This window comes from Miscanthus floridulus, chromosome 4 (assembly GCF_019320115.1).
Source record: "Miscanthus floridulus cultivar M001 chromosome 4, ASM1932011v1, whole genome shotgun sequence".
In the NCBI taxonomy this organism is placed as follows: domain Eukaryota; kingdom Viridiplantae; phylum Streptophyta; class Magnoliopsida; order Poales; family Poaceae; genus Miscanthus; species Miscanthus floridulus.
In genome coordinates this window covers 22,070,640-22,085,287 of record NC_089583.1, presented here as the reverse complement: position 1 = coordinate 22,085,287, position 14,648 = coordinate 22,070,640, and the positions used below count along the sequence as shown (strand labels likewise).

The following is a 14,648-nucleotide window of genomic DNA, read 5'->3' as shown; positions in this document are numbered from 1 at the left end:
AAAATATTTTTTATATAATTAATGTGCTTATCTCCGGAGGCCGGAGCGCAGCAGGCGTCGTGCCAGCACACTCCCAAAAACTCCCAACCAAAAAAATCCCAGACGGCAGTACGGCACAGGCGCACCAGGCACGCTCGGGAACGCGAGTCGTGGCCGCCAACGGAAACGGAAGGAAAAAAAATCTACTTAACCCCTATCTTTCATACTTGGTCTATTCCACCTCCAACTATAAAACCGTCTATTTTACCCCTGAACTTTCTAAAACCGTCTATTTTCTTTTTTTATTTATTTTCGGTAAATTTTTAAAAAATCATAGTAAATCATAGAAAAATCATAAAATAAAAAAATCTAATTTTATTAGACTCCACATGAGTAGATCTACACAGTGAATATATAATACGATATGCTTTAGTACAATTTTTTTTTGTAGCTTTAGATTAATTGAAAAATCTAATTTTATCTATAATTAATTAGAATTTCTCTATAACTAAGTTATATATAGTCCAATGAGTACGGAATTTTTACTATAGTTTAAGTATACAATAATTAGCGTACCATAAAAATTTCACCATAATTGGACCATAGAAGCTGCAGCTATGCATTATTCTAATTAATTACAGATAAAATTAGATTTTTTAATTAATCTAAAGCTAAAAAAATTGTACTAAAGCATATCGTATTATATATTCACTGTAGCAAAACCGCTGTAAAAAAAAAAACCACTTAAAGAGTAAAATAGATAGTTTTAGAAAATTAATGAGGTAAAACAGACTATATTATAGTTGGAGTAAAGTAGACCGGTACTAAACCTGGGGGTTAAGTAGACTTTTTCGGAAACGGAAGCTTCCCCATCCCCGTGCCGCGCTCGCAGCGCAGTCTCGGCTCGCATGGACTCCACCGCTGCTGCCGCTGCTACCGCGGCGGCGCCGGTGCTGCTGGTGACGAACGACGACGGAATCGACGCGCCGGGGCTCCGCTTCCTCGTCGACCAGCTCGTCGCCGCGGGGCGATACCGCGTACTCGTCTGCGCGCCCGACACGTAAATGTCCTCCCTCCCTCCCTCGTCTCGCGATCCCTCCCCATCTGCTACTCGCTGCCTTGCGATTTCCTGCTTGCTTGGTCGTTTGGTCTGTGCCTTGCGTAGATTCTGTGGTAGGATCACGGGATTTGCCTCGAGAGGATGTAGTAGGCTAGGGAACTAGAATTGTGAGGGCATTCTCCCCAGAAGACGAAGCAGAGGAATTTGGGATAACAAATTTCTATTTGGAGAATAAGTGTCACCTATTCTCTAAATAAAATAAAATAATTGTTTTCGTTAATTTCCGAATGTGTCTGATGTTCTCCCTGTTGATCATTGGTATGAAATTGTGGGGGGCAATTTTGCTGTAAACATATTAAGGAACAGAAAATACAAGGTTGGCCTTGAGAAGCAAAACTTATCAATTAATCCTGTTTTGCTGCAATGTTTAGAGGTGTTTTCGGTATGGCTATAGTTTTTCTTTTAATAAAAAAATGAAACAGTGAACATTCCTGCGTATATATGATTAATCTAAAAAACAGTTTGGAAGAAACAAATAACTACTTATGCGTTGAGCGTTGTGTTTGGGAGCATCAGCTTTGCCAGATGCTGTTGGCACAACATGGAATCGGTCCTTGTCGTGGAATATTTTTCACCATTTGCTGCAAATGCACCATCCAAGTTGCCGATTTGTTTTCAACGAAAAGTGTCTTTGTGGGACTACTGTGATGCAAAAGCAATGATATGGGTGTGCCTAAATCGAAGGGAAGAAAAGAGATGCAATTACGATTAATTTAGTTAATTTTTTTCTTCACAGAAATGGATTTGTCATTTAAACTTATTATAAACATGGTTGCTTAGAAGGAATCTGAAAAAAAAAAATGAGTGCTGTTATTTATTCATGTCAAAAAGGAAAGACCGTCTTTGGTCTTTAATTAATTGTAGTTGGCCAAGGGTCATGCTCATCCTATGGCACCAATCCTCTTCCTAACTCTTTTATTTTTGTCTACTTTTCATCAAAATGCAGAGACAAATCGGGTGTGAGCCACTCCATCTCATGGCGCACTGCACTCCGCTGTAAACGTGTTGATATAACGGGTGCTACAGCATTTGGAGTTTCAGGTTTGTTTGCATATGAGCTTTCCCATATAAGACATTTGGAATTATATTAATTTCAAAGACATTGCTTGTTGGATGCTGATATTAATTTCAAAGACTCCGCCTATGGTGGGGCGCCTTTGGTGTCCCAGCATAGCAGGTCCCAAGCCCTGGTAAAGGAGGAGGGTTGTGTTAGGCGTGGCGAGCCAATGTAAAAACTTAGCCACTTAAATGGAGATGAAACCCGAAAGAAAATCGTTGGGGCGTAACCCTCTTAGCGACGCGCCATATCGGAACCCGGGTATGGTGTTAAATGGGCAAGGGCCGGGTCGTCACCCCCGTGACGCGCCGTGTCGTGATCTGGGCATGGTGTCAAGTAACCAAGGATCGGGTCGTCGCTTCCTTAGTGGCGCGCTACATCGGCGCCCGGGTGTAGTGAAAAATGAGCAAGGGTCTTCGCATCAGAGTCGACGGGTGCGAAGGGTAAGGAAGCTAGTCGAACCAACTAGGATCCGTTTAGGTAGTTGGAATGTAGGGTCACTTACAGGTAAGTTAAGAGAATTAGTTGATACCGCGACTAGGAGGCGTGTAAATATATTATGCGTTCAAGAGACTAAATGGAAGGGTCAGAAGGCGAAGGAGGTGGACAATACAGGTTTCAAGCTTTGGTATACAGGGACAGTCGCGAATAGAAATGGAGTAGGAGTTTTGATTGATAAGAGCCTCAAGAATGGTGTGGTGGGAGTGAGAAGGCAAGGAGATAGGATTATCTTAGTCAAGCTTGTCGTTGGTGATATGGTCTTGAACGTAATTAGTGCGTATGCCCCCCAAGTAGGCCTCGACGAGAGTGCTAAGAGACAGTTCTGGGAAGACTTAGATGGCCTGGTTAGAGCTATACCTAGTAGTGAGAAGCTTTTTATAGGAGGAGATCTTAATGGGCATGTAGGTACTACAAGCGCAGGTTTCGAGGCAGTTCATGGAGGTTTTGGGTATGGTAGTAGGAATCAGGAGGGGGAGGAAGCTCTAGACTTCGCGGTAGCTTTTGACCTGATGATAGCCAACACTTTCTTTAGAAAGAGAGAATCTCATCTAGTGACCTTCAGTAGCGGACAACACTGTAGTCAGATTGACTTTGTCCTCGCAAGAAGAAAGGACAAACGAGCATGCTTGGATTGCAAGGTGATACCAGGGGAGTGTGTTGTTTCTCAACATAAGCTTTTGGTGGCAGATTTTCGTTTTCAGATGCGTGCCCGTAGGGATAAACAAGCTAAGATTGAAAGAACAAAGTGGTGGAAACTGAAAGGGGAGACGTCAGAGGTATTTAGGGAAAGGGTTATCAAAGGGGGCTCTTGGAAGGAAGAAGACGACATAAACAATATGTGGGACAAGATGGCAACCAACATTCGGAAGGTAGCCTCAGAGGTGTGTGGAGTAACCAAAGGAAGGGGACGTGAGGCTAAAGATACTTGGTGGTGGAACGAGGAAGTCCAAAGGGCTATTAAGGAGAAGAAAGAATGCTATAGACGCTTGTACCATGACAGGAGTGTGGACAACATAGAGAAGTATAAGGTGGCAAAGAAGACTGCAAAGCGAGCTGTAAGTGTGGCAAAGGGTAGAGCGTACGAGGATCTTTACCAACATTTGAGTACGAAGGAAGGAGAGAAGGACATTTATAGGATGGCTAGGGTTCGTGAGAGAAAGACACGGGACTTCAACCAAGTTAAGTGCATTAAGGATGAAAGGGAGCATCTCTTGGTAAAGGAGGATGAGATCCGACATCGATGGCAAGAGTATTTTGACAAATTGTTCAATGGTGAGAATATGGACACAACCTTTCAGTTGGATGACTCTTTTGATGACACCAATAGGCGCTTTGTGCGGAGAATCCAAGAATCTGAGGTCAGAGAGGCGTTGAAAAGGATGAAAGGAGGTAAGGCGATGGGACCGGATGGTATCCCAATCGAGGTGTGGAGATGCCTCGGGGACATAGCTGTAGTATGGTTAACCAAGCTGTTCAACCATATTTTTCGATCGAACAAGATGCCTGATGAGTGGAGGAGAAGTATATTGGTACCGATCTACAAGAATAAAGGGGATATTCAAAGTTGTACAAATTACCGAGGAATTAAGTTGATGAGCCATACTATGAAGCTATGGGAGAGAGTTATCGAGCATCGCTTGAGAGCAATAACGCGGGTCTCTATGAACCAATTTGGTTTCATGCCCGGAAGGTCAACCATGGAAGCCATTTTCTTAATAAGACAAGTTATGGAGCGGTATAGGGAGAAGAAGAAGGACCTACACATGGTTTTTATTGACTTGGAGAAGGCTTATGATAAAATACCAAGGAATGTTATGTGGTGGGCGTTGGACAAACATAAAGTCCCAACGAAGTACGTCGGGCTCATTAAGGACATGTACAGCAATGTTGTGACTAGAGTTCGAACAAGTGATGGAGACACGGATGACTTCCCGATTAGGATAGGACTACATCAAGGGTCAGCTTTGAGCCCTTATTTGTTTGCTTTAGTGATGGATGAGGTCACAAGGGACATACAAGGGGACATCCCTTGGTGTATGCTTTTCGCGGACGATGTAGTGCTAGTTGATGAAAGCCGGACAGGAGTGAATCAGAAACTGGAGTTATGGCGGGAGACTTTGGAGTCCAAAGGTTTTAGACTTAGTAGAACTAAAACTGAGTATATGAGATGTGACTTCGGCACTACTACTCGGGAGGAGGAAGATGTTAGTTTGGAAGGTCAAGTAGTGCCTAGGAAGGATACCTTTCGATATTTAGGATCAATGCTACAGAGGGACGGGGATATTGATGAAGATGTTAGCCATAGAATCAAAGCAGGGTGGATGAAGTGGCGGCAAGCGTCTGGTGTCCTATGTGACAAAAGGGTACCACAGAAGCTAAAAGGCAAGTTTTATAGGACGGCGATTAGACCTGCTATGTTGTATGGTGCAGAATGTTGGCCTACGAAAAGACGACATATTCAACAGCTAAGTGTCGCGGAAATGCGTATGTTGCGTTGGATTTGCGGTCATACAAGAAGGGATCGAGTTCGGAACGATGATATACGTGAGAGATTAGGGGTAGCGCCAATTGAAGAAAAGCTTGTCCAACACCGGTTGAGATGGTTTGGACATGTGCAACGGAGACCTCCAGATGCACCGGTGCGTAGTGGAATCCTAAGTCAGGATAGTAACGTGAAGAGAGGCAGAGGAAGACCGAAGTTGACTTGGGTAGAGGCAATAAAAGGAGACTTGAAAGGATGGAATATACCCAAAGACTTAGCCTTAGATAGGAGTGCTTGGAAGACAGCTATTCACGTGCCTGAACCTTGATTGCTTCTGTTGGGTTTCAACTCTAGCCTACCCCAACTTGTTTGGGACTTAAAGGCTTTGTTGTTGTTGTTGTTGTTGTTGTTGTTGTTGTTGCTTGTTGGATGCTGATGGTATCTCCTAACAATGCTAGGAACTCCTGCTGACTGCACTTCTTTAGGCATCTCTGGAAAGCTCTTTGATGGTTTGGTTCCTGATCTGGTGAGTTTTGAAGTTTCTTCATAGCACAAGAAATTCATTCTGTACTTTTATCCAAACTCTGTTTACTAATAGTTTCTTTGTTTAACTCTAGTCTGTCATGACTAATACTTGAGACCCATTCTGTTCTGTATGATCCTTAATGCAGGTACTTAGTGGAATCAACATTGGAAACCAATTGTGGGTACCATGTGTAAGTATCTCTGTCGGTACAGACATGATCTTAAACATATTGCTAGAGTTAAGAAGTCCTCTAATTTATATGTTTGAAATTGTAACAACTAATTATACACTTTTGGTTTTAGGTTCAGAAAGAAATATATGTATATAGCAATGGCTCATGAGTATTTTTGTGCTTTTAATCTGCAGCATTTATTCTGGAACAGTTGCTGGTGCTAGGGAGGCATTCTTATATGGGATTCCTGCGATAGCTATGTCATATGATTGGTATGCAATGTTTTTCTTCATTGTTTTCATCTGGAGTGTTAAAACCACTTTCTTCACACTCAGCAGCTGCTTGTTATTTGGTGACAAAAATATCTATATGTTTATATAAAATGTTATTCTTTATTATAGATCTGTGCATCTCATGTGAATGAAGAATGGTCTATATGAAGATAGGCTCTTCAGTTTTAATGCTGATTAAACCATAAGAATACTGGCTTCAATGATTGTTACATTCATCGTTGAGTATATGCTATTTACTGTTGTATATCATGTTGGGACTAAAGTCCTCTTAAGCTAAATGGACCATAAAAAGATCGTTAACAATAGTTACATACTCTGTAGTGTGCTTTCAATTTCTGTTGAATCCTTTGAAGTGTTTGGCAAATGCTGTGATACAATATAATCTAAAATATAAAACATAGAACTACTTCTCTTATAGAAGTAGTTGACTGATATCTGGTGATCCAGCTGCTTAATTATCTTTTTTTCCTTTCAGGAAGCCAGTTGTTTGGCCAATGGTTGATCTAGAAAATGGATTGACCAATGACTGTAACTTTTGATATTTGGTGATACCAGCTGCCTAATTATCTTTTTTCCTTTTGGGAAGCCAATTGTTTGGCCAATGGTTGATCTAGAAAATGGATTGACCAATGACTGTTAACTTTTGTGTGTGTGCGTATGTGGAATAACTATGTTTCTTCTACCCAGGAAATTGAACTAATTCCAGTTTCATGTCAACTTTAATAATCCCATGTTATGATTATACGAATACCTCAGGCTTTTTGCAATTTCAGGAGATATCAGAACCGCAGATTTCATATAACCCTACTAGTGTTCATTTAAGAAAACCCTAAAAGTCAATTTTGATGTAGACATATGCTCAATATTTGGATACACCAACACTCAGCCATGTCCTTCCTTTTGCTGAATCTATGCAGCCAGTCAAAAAGTGAACTCTATTTGGTCTCCCAATTGTACAGGGTTGCGGGTCGGAGCAGTGTTAGTGACCTCAAGGTGTCTGCAGAGGTTTGCATGCCTCTGATAAATGCTATCGTGACTGAGATCAAGAATGGGACTTATCCTCAAGGATCATTCTTGAATGTAGATGTACCAACAGATGCTGCACACCACAAGGTAAATCTCCAACAGTGATCTGAATACTTTTGGATTACAAATTTACAATTTTAAAACTTGTATAGTGGAAGCAAATCTAAATACATTGAGGAACTCTGGAGCATGGTCCAGGACATGTCAAAGTCCAAGATTTTGATATTTCTGCTTGTTAGCAAGTTATGTTTGCCTCCTAGACTATTGTGCCTGCGCCTTGGACTCTGGATACAGCCATGCGCCAGGCTAGGCACTTGTGCTATTTAGTATGAGTTAATTAGGTTCCCTAGGTTGTGTTCACACCTTGAACCCTTGAGTTCTCCTGCCTATATATTGTAATCCCTTGTAATCTGTGATCTATCAACATATACTATTCAGAGTTTATCTCTCTCACATGGTATCACGAGTCCGGGTAACACCCGTTTTCCCTTCCGCTTCTCTGGCGTGCTGCTTCTAGCGCCGCCGCCTCCGGCGTGCTGCCCCTTGCGCCGCCCCTCCCTTCTCCGCCATGGCCGGCTCCCTTCACCCCTCTGCTGCTGACAACGAGGCCGAGCGCAAGCGCCAGGAGGACGCCCGCGCCGCCCACAACGAGGCCGAGCGCAAGCGCCAGGAGGACGCCCGCGCCGCCCAGGCTGCCGCCCGTCGCGCCGCTCTCGCTCGCGCCGAAGAGGCCGAAGCCGAGGCCGCCGCCGCGGCACACGAGCGCGACGTTGCGGCTGCGCGCGTCCGCGCCGCCCTGGAGCGCGCGGCCCAGGAGCGGGCCGCTGCCGACCCTCACCTTGAAGATCCGCCAGAGGACCGCGACGAGGACGCGTCCTCCCTCTTCGATGGCCCTCGTACCTCAGTTCAGGCCGCCATAGCTCTTCAGGAGGCTACTGCTGTTCTTCACCTGCACGCCCAAGCTGTGGCCGTCCAGAACATCCGTCATCTTGTCCGCGTCGTTCTCGACGTCACCTCCGGCAGCTTCGCTCGGTGGCGCGAGCAATTCCTGCTCGCCCTGGGCAAGTACTCCCTTCAGGGCCATGTTCTTCAGGACGATCGTCCCCTGAACTCGCCAGACTGGGAACGCATGGACTGCGTCGTCCGCTCCTGGCTCTACGGCACCCTCTCCGACAATCTCCACGACATTGTCCGGCATCGCGGCGACCAAGGCGACACTGCCCGTACCACCTGGCTTGCCATTGAGAGCCAATTTCTCGGCAACCGGGAGGCGCGCGCTCTCATTCTTGACGCCAAACTTCGCACGCTTGTCCAAGGGGACCTATCTGTCACCGACTACTGCAAGCTTCTCAAGACCACCGCCGACAACCTCGCTGATCTGGGTGAACCCGTCAGCGACCGCTCCCTCGTCCTCAATCTCATCCGAGGTTTGAACGAGCGGTTTGTCTCCGTTGGCCGCCATCTTCGACGCAGCCGTCCCTTCCCTTCCTTCTTGGAGGCTTGCGACGAGCTCACTCTCGAGGAGCTTACCATGGGGGCCCCGACTCCGTCTCCTCCCACGGCTCTCGTCGCCAGCACAGGCAGCGGCTCCTCGTCCCCTCGTCCCGCCTCCCAGCAGTTTTCTGGGCATCCCAACACCGAGCCTGGGGGTGGCAAAGGGGGCGGCTTTGGTGGCAAAAACAATCGTCGCGGCGCTCGGGGCCGAGGCGGCAACGGTGGACACAGGGGCGGCAAAGGCGGCGGCTCAGGCACGTCTGCTCCATCCAACCAAGGGGGCGAGTGGGTCTTGGCCCACCCACTACAACCCGTGGCTCATTGTCCCCGGGCCGCGTCCTCTGCTTCGCGGTGCACCCACCCAGCCACCACACCAGCAGGCGTTGCTGGCACAACAGGGAGCCTTCCTGGCTTCGCAGCAGCACCCTCCAGCACCGTTTCAGCAGCAGTACCTGCAGCAGGCCTCTCCTGCTGCCTTCTACGGTCAGCAGGGTGCTCCTGTGCCTTTCTTCGGCACCTCGGCTCCTCCCGGCTTCTACACCTCTCCAACCGGTCTTCCGGCGGCCTTCGATCAGCAATCCCTTGCTTCCACCTTCAGCACCATGACACTACAGCAGCCGCCGAACAACGACTGGTACTTCGACTCAGGTGCCACCTCCCACATGACTTCTGATTCTCGCACTCTTTCACACCCTAACTCTTCACAGTATCCTTCTCCTTCTTCTATCATTGTCGGTGATGGCTCCTTACTTCCTGTCACCGCCACTGGCACCACCACTCTCACCGATTCTCTGTCCCTCAATAATGTTCTTGTTTCACCACGCCTCATTAAAAACCTCATTTCAGTACGTCAGTTCACCACTGACAATAATTGTGCTGTTGAATTTGACCCTGCTGGTTGTTCTGTGAAGGATCTGGAGTCTCACAAGGTGATCATCAGGTGCAATAGCTCCGGGCCCCTCTACCCATTACATCTCCCCGGCGCCACCGCCCTTGCTGCTGATTCCTCACCTGCACTTTGGCATCGTCGGCTTGGCCATCCTGGTCGTGACACGTTGTCCAAAGTCACCTCTGTTATTCCTGGCTGTACTAAAGAACTTGGTTCTATTTGTCATGCAGTGTCAGTTAGGGCGTCATACACGCCTTCCGTTTCAAACATCATCTTCTCGGGCCTCTAATTTATTTGAGCTCATTCACTGTGATTTATGGACTTCCCCAGTTGTTAGTATTTCTGGCTTCAAATACTACTTAATTATACTCGATGATTATTCCCACTATGTTTGGGCGTTTCCTCTTCGTCTCAAATCTGACACGTTTACCACTCTAACTAACTTTCTCGCCTATGTTCGCACTCAGTATGGCACTGCTGTAAAAGCTATCCAGTGTGACAATGGCCGGGAGTTCGATAACTCTATCTCCCGCTCCTTCTTCCTCACCAACGGCATCCACCTTCGCATGTCCTGTCCATATACTTCATCTCAGAATGGGCGGGCTGAGCGCATGATCCGCACCATCAATAATGCGGTTCGCTCCCTTCTTATTCAAGCTTGCATGCCCCCTTCATACTGGGTTGAAGCATTACACGTCGCCACACATGTTCTCAACATCCTACCCACCAAAACCCTTCACTCCTCCACACCTCACTCTGTCCTGTTTGGTGTTCAGCCCCAATACGACCATCTTCGCGTCTTTGGCTGCGCTTGCTATCCTAACCTTTCCGCCACAGCCACCCACAAACTTGCACCTCGATCCTCCTTGTGCATCTTTCTTGGCTATTCCTCCAACCATAAAGGATACCGCTGCCTCGACCTTCAAACCAATCGTGTTCTCATCTCTCGACATGTCGTGTTTGATGAGAACTCGTTCCCCCTTTCCCAGCAGCCCACTCCTCCCAATCCAGCGGACTTCGATTTTCTAACTGATGATGCTGATCCCATGCCCAGTGCACCACTACCTTTATTTTCTACAGGTACCTCCGTTGGTGTTCCTGCACGGCCACGTGCAGCACCCCCTGTCGGCACGCCATCAGCACCCTGCACGGACTGTCCTCGTGTGGCATTCAGTGACGGTGCAGCCGTCGAGACAGCAGCTGCCACTCCGGTGCCGGGCAAGGTTCTTTCACCAATATCAGGCGCCCGGCAGGCCACTCCCTCTACACCTGCTGCTGCTGCAGCTCCAGGCGCTGCTGCAGCCCGGCAGGCCGCTCCATCTACGCCTGCTGCTGCTGCAGCTCCAGGCGCTGCTGCAGCCCCCGGCGCCCCAGGTCCCTCCGTTCCTGCAGCAGCCCCCGTCAGGCCTCGACCACTGCTGGTGTATTCACGGCGCCAGGCAGTCGCTCCTCCTCCGCAACCGGCTGCCTCCAGCCCGCCGGCTCTGCCCAAGGGCGCCGTGTCTGTGCAGCCCACCGTCAACAATCACAGCATGACAACACGCGCCAAAGCTGGTCACCAGTTTCCTAGTGTCTACAACAGCACAACACTGTCACCGGTGCCCCGCAGCTTCCGTAGTGCCCTTACTGATCCCAATTGGAGGGCTGCCATGGAAGAAGAGTTCTCTGCTCTCCTTCAGAACAACACATGGGAGCTTGTTCCTCGACCGTCTCAAGGCAACATTGTCACTGGTAAATGGATTTTCAAGCACAAATTCAGGGCTGACGGGTCCCTAGAGCGCTACAAGGCTCGTTGGGTCCTTCGAGGCTTTACTCAGCGCCCGGGGATCGACTTTGACGAGACATTCAGTCCTGTTGTCAAGCCCGCCACAGTTCGGACAGTGCTCTCCCTCGCCCTCTCCCGCGAATGGCCAGTTCACCAGCTCGATGTAAAGAATGCCTTTCTACACGGGACCCTGTCTGAAACTGTTTTTTCTGCACAGCCTGCTGGTTTTGAGGATGCCCACTCATCCCGGATATGTCTGTCGACTCAACAAGTCTCTCTATGGTCTCAAGCAAGCTCCTCGGGCATGGTACAGTCGCTTTGCTACATTTATTCTCTCACTTGGATTTGTGAATGCCAAGACAGACACCTCCCTATTTATCTACCATCATGGTGCCGACACAGCATACTTGCTGCTGTACGTAGATGACATCATCCTCACTGCCTCCTCCACAGCTGTCCTCCGTCGCATCATATCTGCCCTACAGCGTGAGTTCAACATGAAGGACCTTGGCAAGTTACACCATTTTCTTGGAATGCAAGTTCAGCACCGGGATGGATGTCTGCTTTTGTCTCAGCAACAATACATGATGGAGATTCTTGACCGGGCTGGTATGACTGAATGCAAACCCTGCTCTACTCCAGTTGACACCAATCCAAAGCTATCTGCAGTAAGTGGTGACCCAGTTCAGGATCCCTCTGATTTTCGCAGCCTAGCTGGTGCTCTTCAGTACCTCACTTTCACTCGTCCGGACATTGCTTATGCTGTTCAGCAAGTGTGTCTCCACATGCATGATCCACGGGAACCTCACTTGGCTGCCCTCAAGCGGATCCTTCGGTATGTTCGCGGGACTCTACATTTGGGGTTGGTGCTCCGCCCCTCATCCCAACATGAGCTGGTCGCCTACTCTGATGCTGACTGGGCCGGCTGCCCGGATACTCGCAAGTCCACTTCTGGATATGCGGTCTTCCTTGGTGATAACCTCATTTCCTGGTCCTCCAAACGCCAAAACACCGTGTCCCGATCCAGTGCCGAAGCTGAATATCGCGCCGTTGCCAACACTGTTGCAGAAGCTTCCTGGCTGCGCCAACTTCTCAGCGAATTACAGTCCCCCTTGCAGCGTGCTACATTGGTCTACTGTGACAACATCAGCGCCGTCTACATGTCCGCCAACCCAGTCCAGCATCAGCGGACTAAACACATCGAGATTGATCTCCATTTTGTTCGGGAACATGTTGCTCTTGGTGCTGTTCGAGTTCTTCATGTTCCAACCACCTCTCAGTATGCCGACATCTTCACCAAAGGATTGCCATCTTCGCTCTTCACAGAGTTTAGAACCAGTCTGAACGTCCGCTGCACCGATGCCCAGACTGCGGGGGGATGTTAGCAAGTTATGTTTGCCTCCTAGACTATTGTGCCTGCGCCTTGGACTCTGGATACAGCCATGCGCCAGGCTAGGCACTTGTGCTATTTAGTATGAGTTAATTAGGTTCCCTAGGTTGTGTTCACACCTTGAACCCTTGAGTTCTCCTGCCTATATATTGTAATCCCTTGTAATCTGTGATCTATCAACATATACTATTCAGAGTTTATCTCTCTCACACTGCTGGGTTCCACTTATTGTTCAATGTTAATGCATTTTGCCTCTAGAAAATCTTTAAAATACTTATGCCCATTTTTTTTGTTTATGTACAGATTGAATATCTAAATATGTTTTTTATTTTGTCGTCAATAGGGCTACAAAATTACAAAACAAGGAACATACATGGCCAGAATTAGTTGGGAGCAAACGGTTTACAAGAAGCCTGCAGTAGAAAGTTACCAGACAGCAAACATGGATGTTGATGGTGATAAGGACAGCGAACTAGTTACTTCAGCAGATGACCTACTGTTTAAGAGAGTGGTAAGTTAGCATTTCCAAACTTCATGCTAATCTGCCAATCACATTTGAACTACATCTGATAGATAGCCTTTAAGAAAAATAGTTTGTTAAGATAAAAAACCATTGTGCCCCAGAACATTAGAATTGAATTGATCATTCTATTCACTTTTCTGATGTTCAACATAATGGTCTGATGTAGCTTGATTTTAAGCTATTAACTTTAGATGGGTTTTGCATTATTGATATTGATATTACACACTTTTATAAATGAGCACTACCTATATACATAAGTGATAGCTGTTTGTCTATGTCATGGTGGATCTCTGGACATTTTGTTGTTCCTCTTTTATGCCAGCTTGCTAAAACATCTCATGTTACGAATTAAAATGGATGAGTTAATGCATGGTAATAGTTTTTGTTGCTGGAATTCCATACAGATTGTAGGGAGAAGTTCCGATGGAGTGGAAGGAGAGGAAATGGACCACAATTCCCTAGTTGATGGATATGTAAGAATGACCTAGCTACCATACGACTTCCATTTTCTTGTAGAACATATATCTTCTAATACATATATCTTGTTTATTCCAGATCACCGTTACTCCTTTGGGTGCTCTTTCCCGCACAGAACCAGATGCCATACCCTATTTCAAAGCTTGCGTCTCACGTCTGGTTGACAATTTCTCTTCTCTTGGCCTTTCTTTTTCTAGAAGCAGAGTAGGATGAGCCTAATAAAGCTGTTTATTTATCACCATGATCAAATTTCATGTTGCTTTTCCTAATCCATCGACCTTGTTACCATACATAGGCAATATTGCCATTCTTGCTGCCTGAATGTTATGATCACAATCAGCACATATTCTGCTTCATAGCTTACGTCAGAATTATGCATTCACAAAGAGATGCCCTGCTTCTTCACCCTGCATCTGACTCTTCTTCTTTGTGATGCTTCCCAGTGACCAGGATGCTTACCAGACCGGCCAGACACCTCCTGATGTCATCGCTTGCCCACAGAGTAGCGAATAATCTACATAAATATCAAGCATATTATTCGATGTTATTCAAATTACTGCCACACTATATAGTAACGATAATTCATAATTTTTGTGGCATGTATTCATGAAATAACTCAGTTTATTGTAACTATGCTTCATCAATAATTCAAAGTTTTTGTAATTCCATGGCTTCATTTTAGAACTATTATACTTAGCTGTTGGCTCGTCATTATAGCCCATTTGATAGTAATAAATATAAGATTTAACCAATCACGCTTCTGGCAATCGTATCTTTTTTGGAGAAAAATAATATGACCAAAATAACCCCGAAGATTTGTCTCAAGCACAAGTAACAGAGGTGAATTAGAATTTAAAGAGTAGAAATTAGCGCTAAGAAGGGCATTATGGGAGATGTGCATCAGGATTCAGGAGGATGTTGCGAGAAGAAGTGTGAGGTCTAGAATTTAAAGAG

At 46.5% G+C, this 14,648-nt stretch overlaps 1 protein-coding gene across 1 annotated transcript; it reads left to right on the top strand.

The window, feature by feature from the left end:
• The first annotated feature begins 821 nt into the window (after positions 1–821).
• On the top strand, positions 822–14,362 carry LOC136549530 (uncharacterized). The gene is given in 11 exon segments (XM_066540835.1): positions 822–1,039; positions 2,046–2,140; positions 5,598–5,665; positions 5,811–5,837; positions 5,839–5,855; positions 6,032–6,109; positions 7,090–7,243; positions 13,038–13,205; positions 13,622–13,690; positions 13,773–13,853; positions 14,138–14,362. Coding segments are annotated over 11 exon segments (912 nt in total). The 5' UTR covers positions 822–887; the 3' UTR covers positions 14,141–14,362.
• Positions 14,363–14,648: the final 286 nt, after the last annotated feature.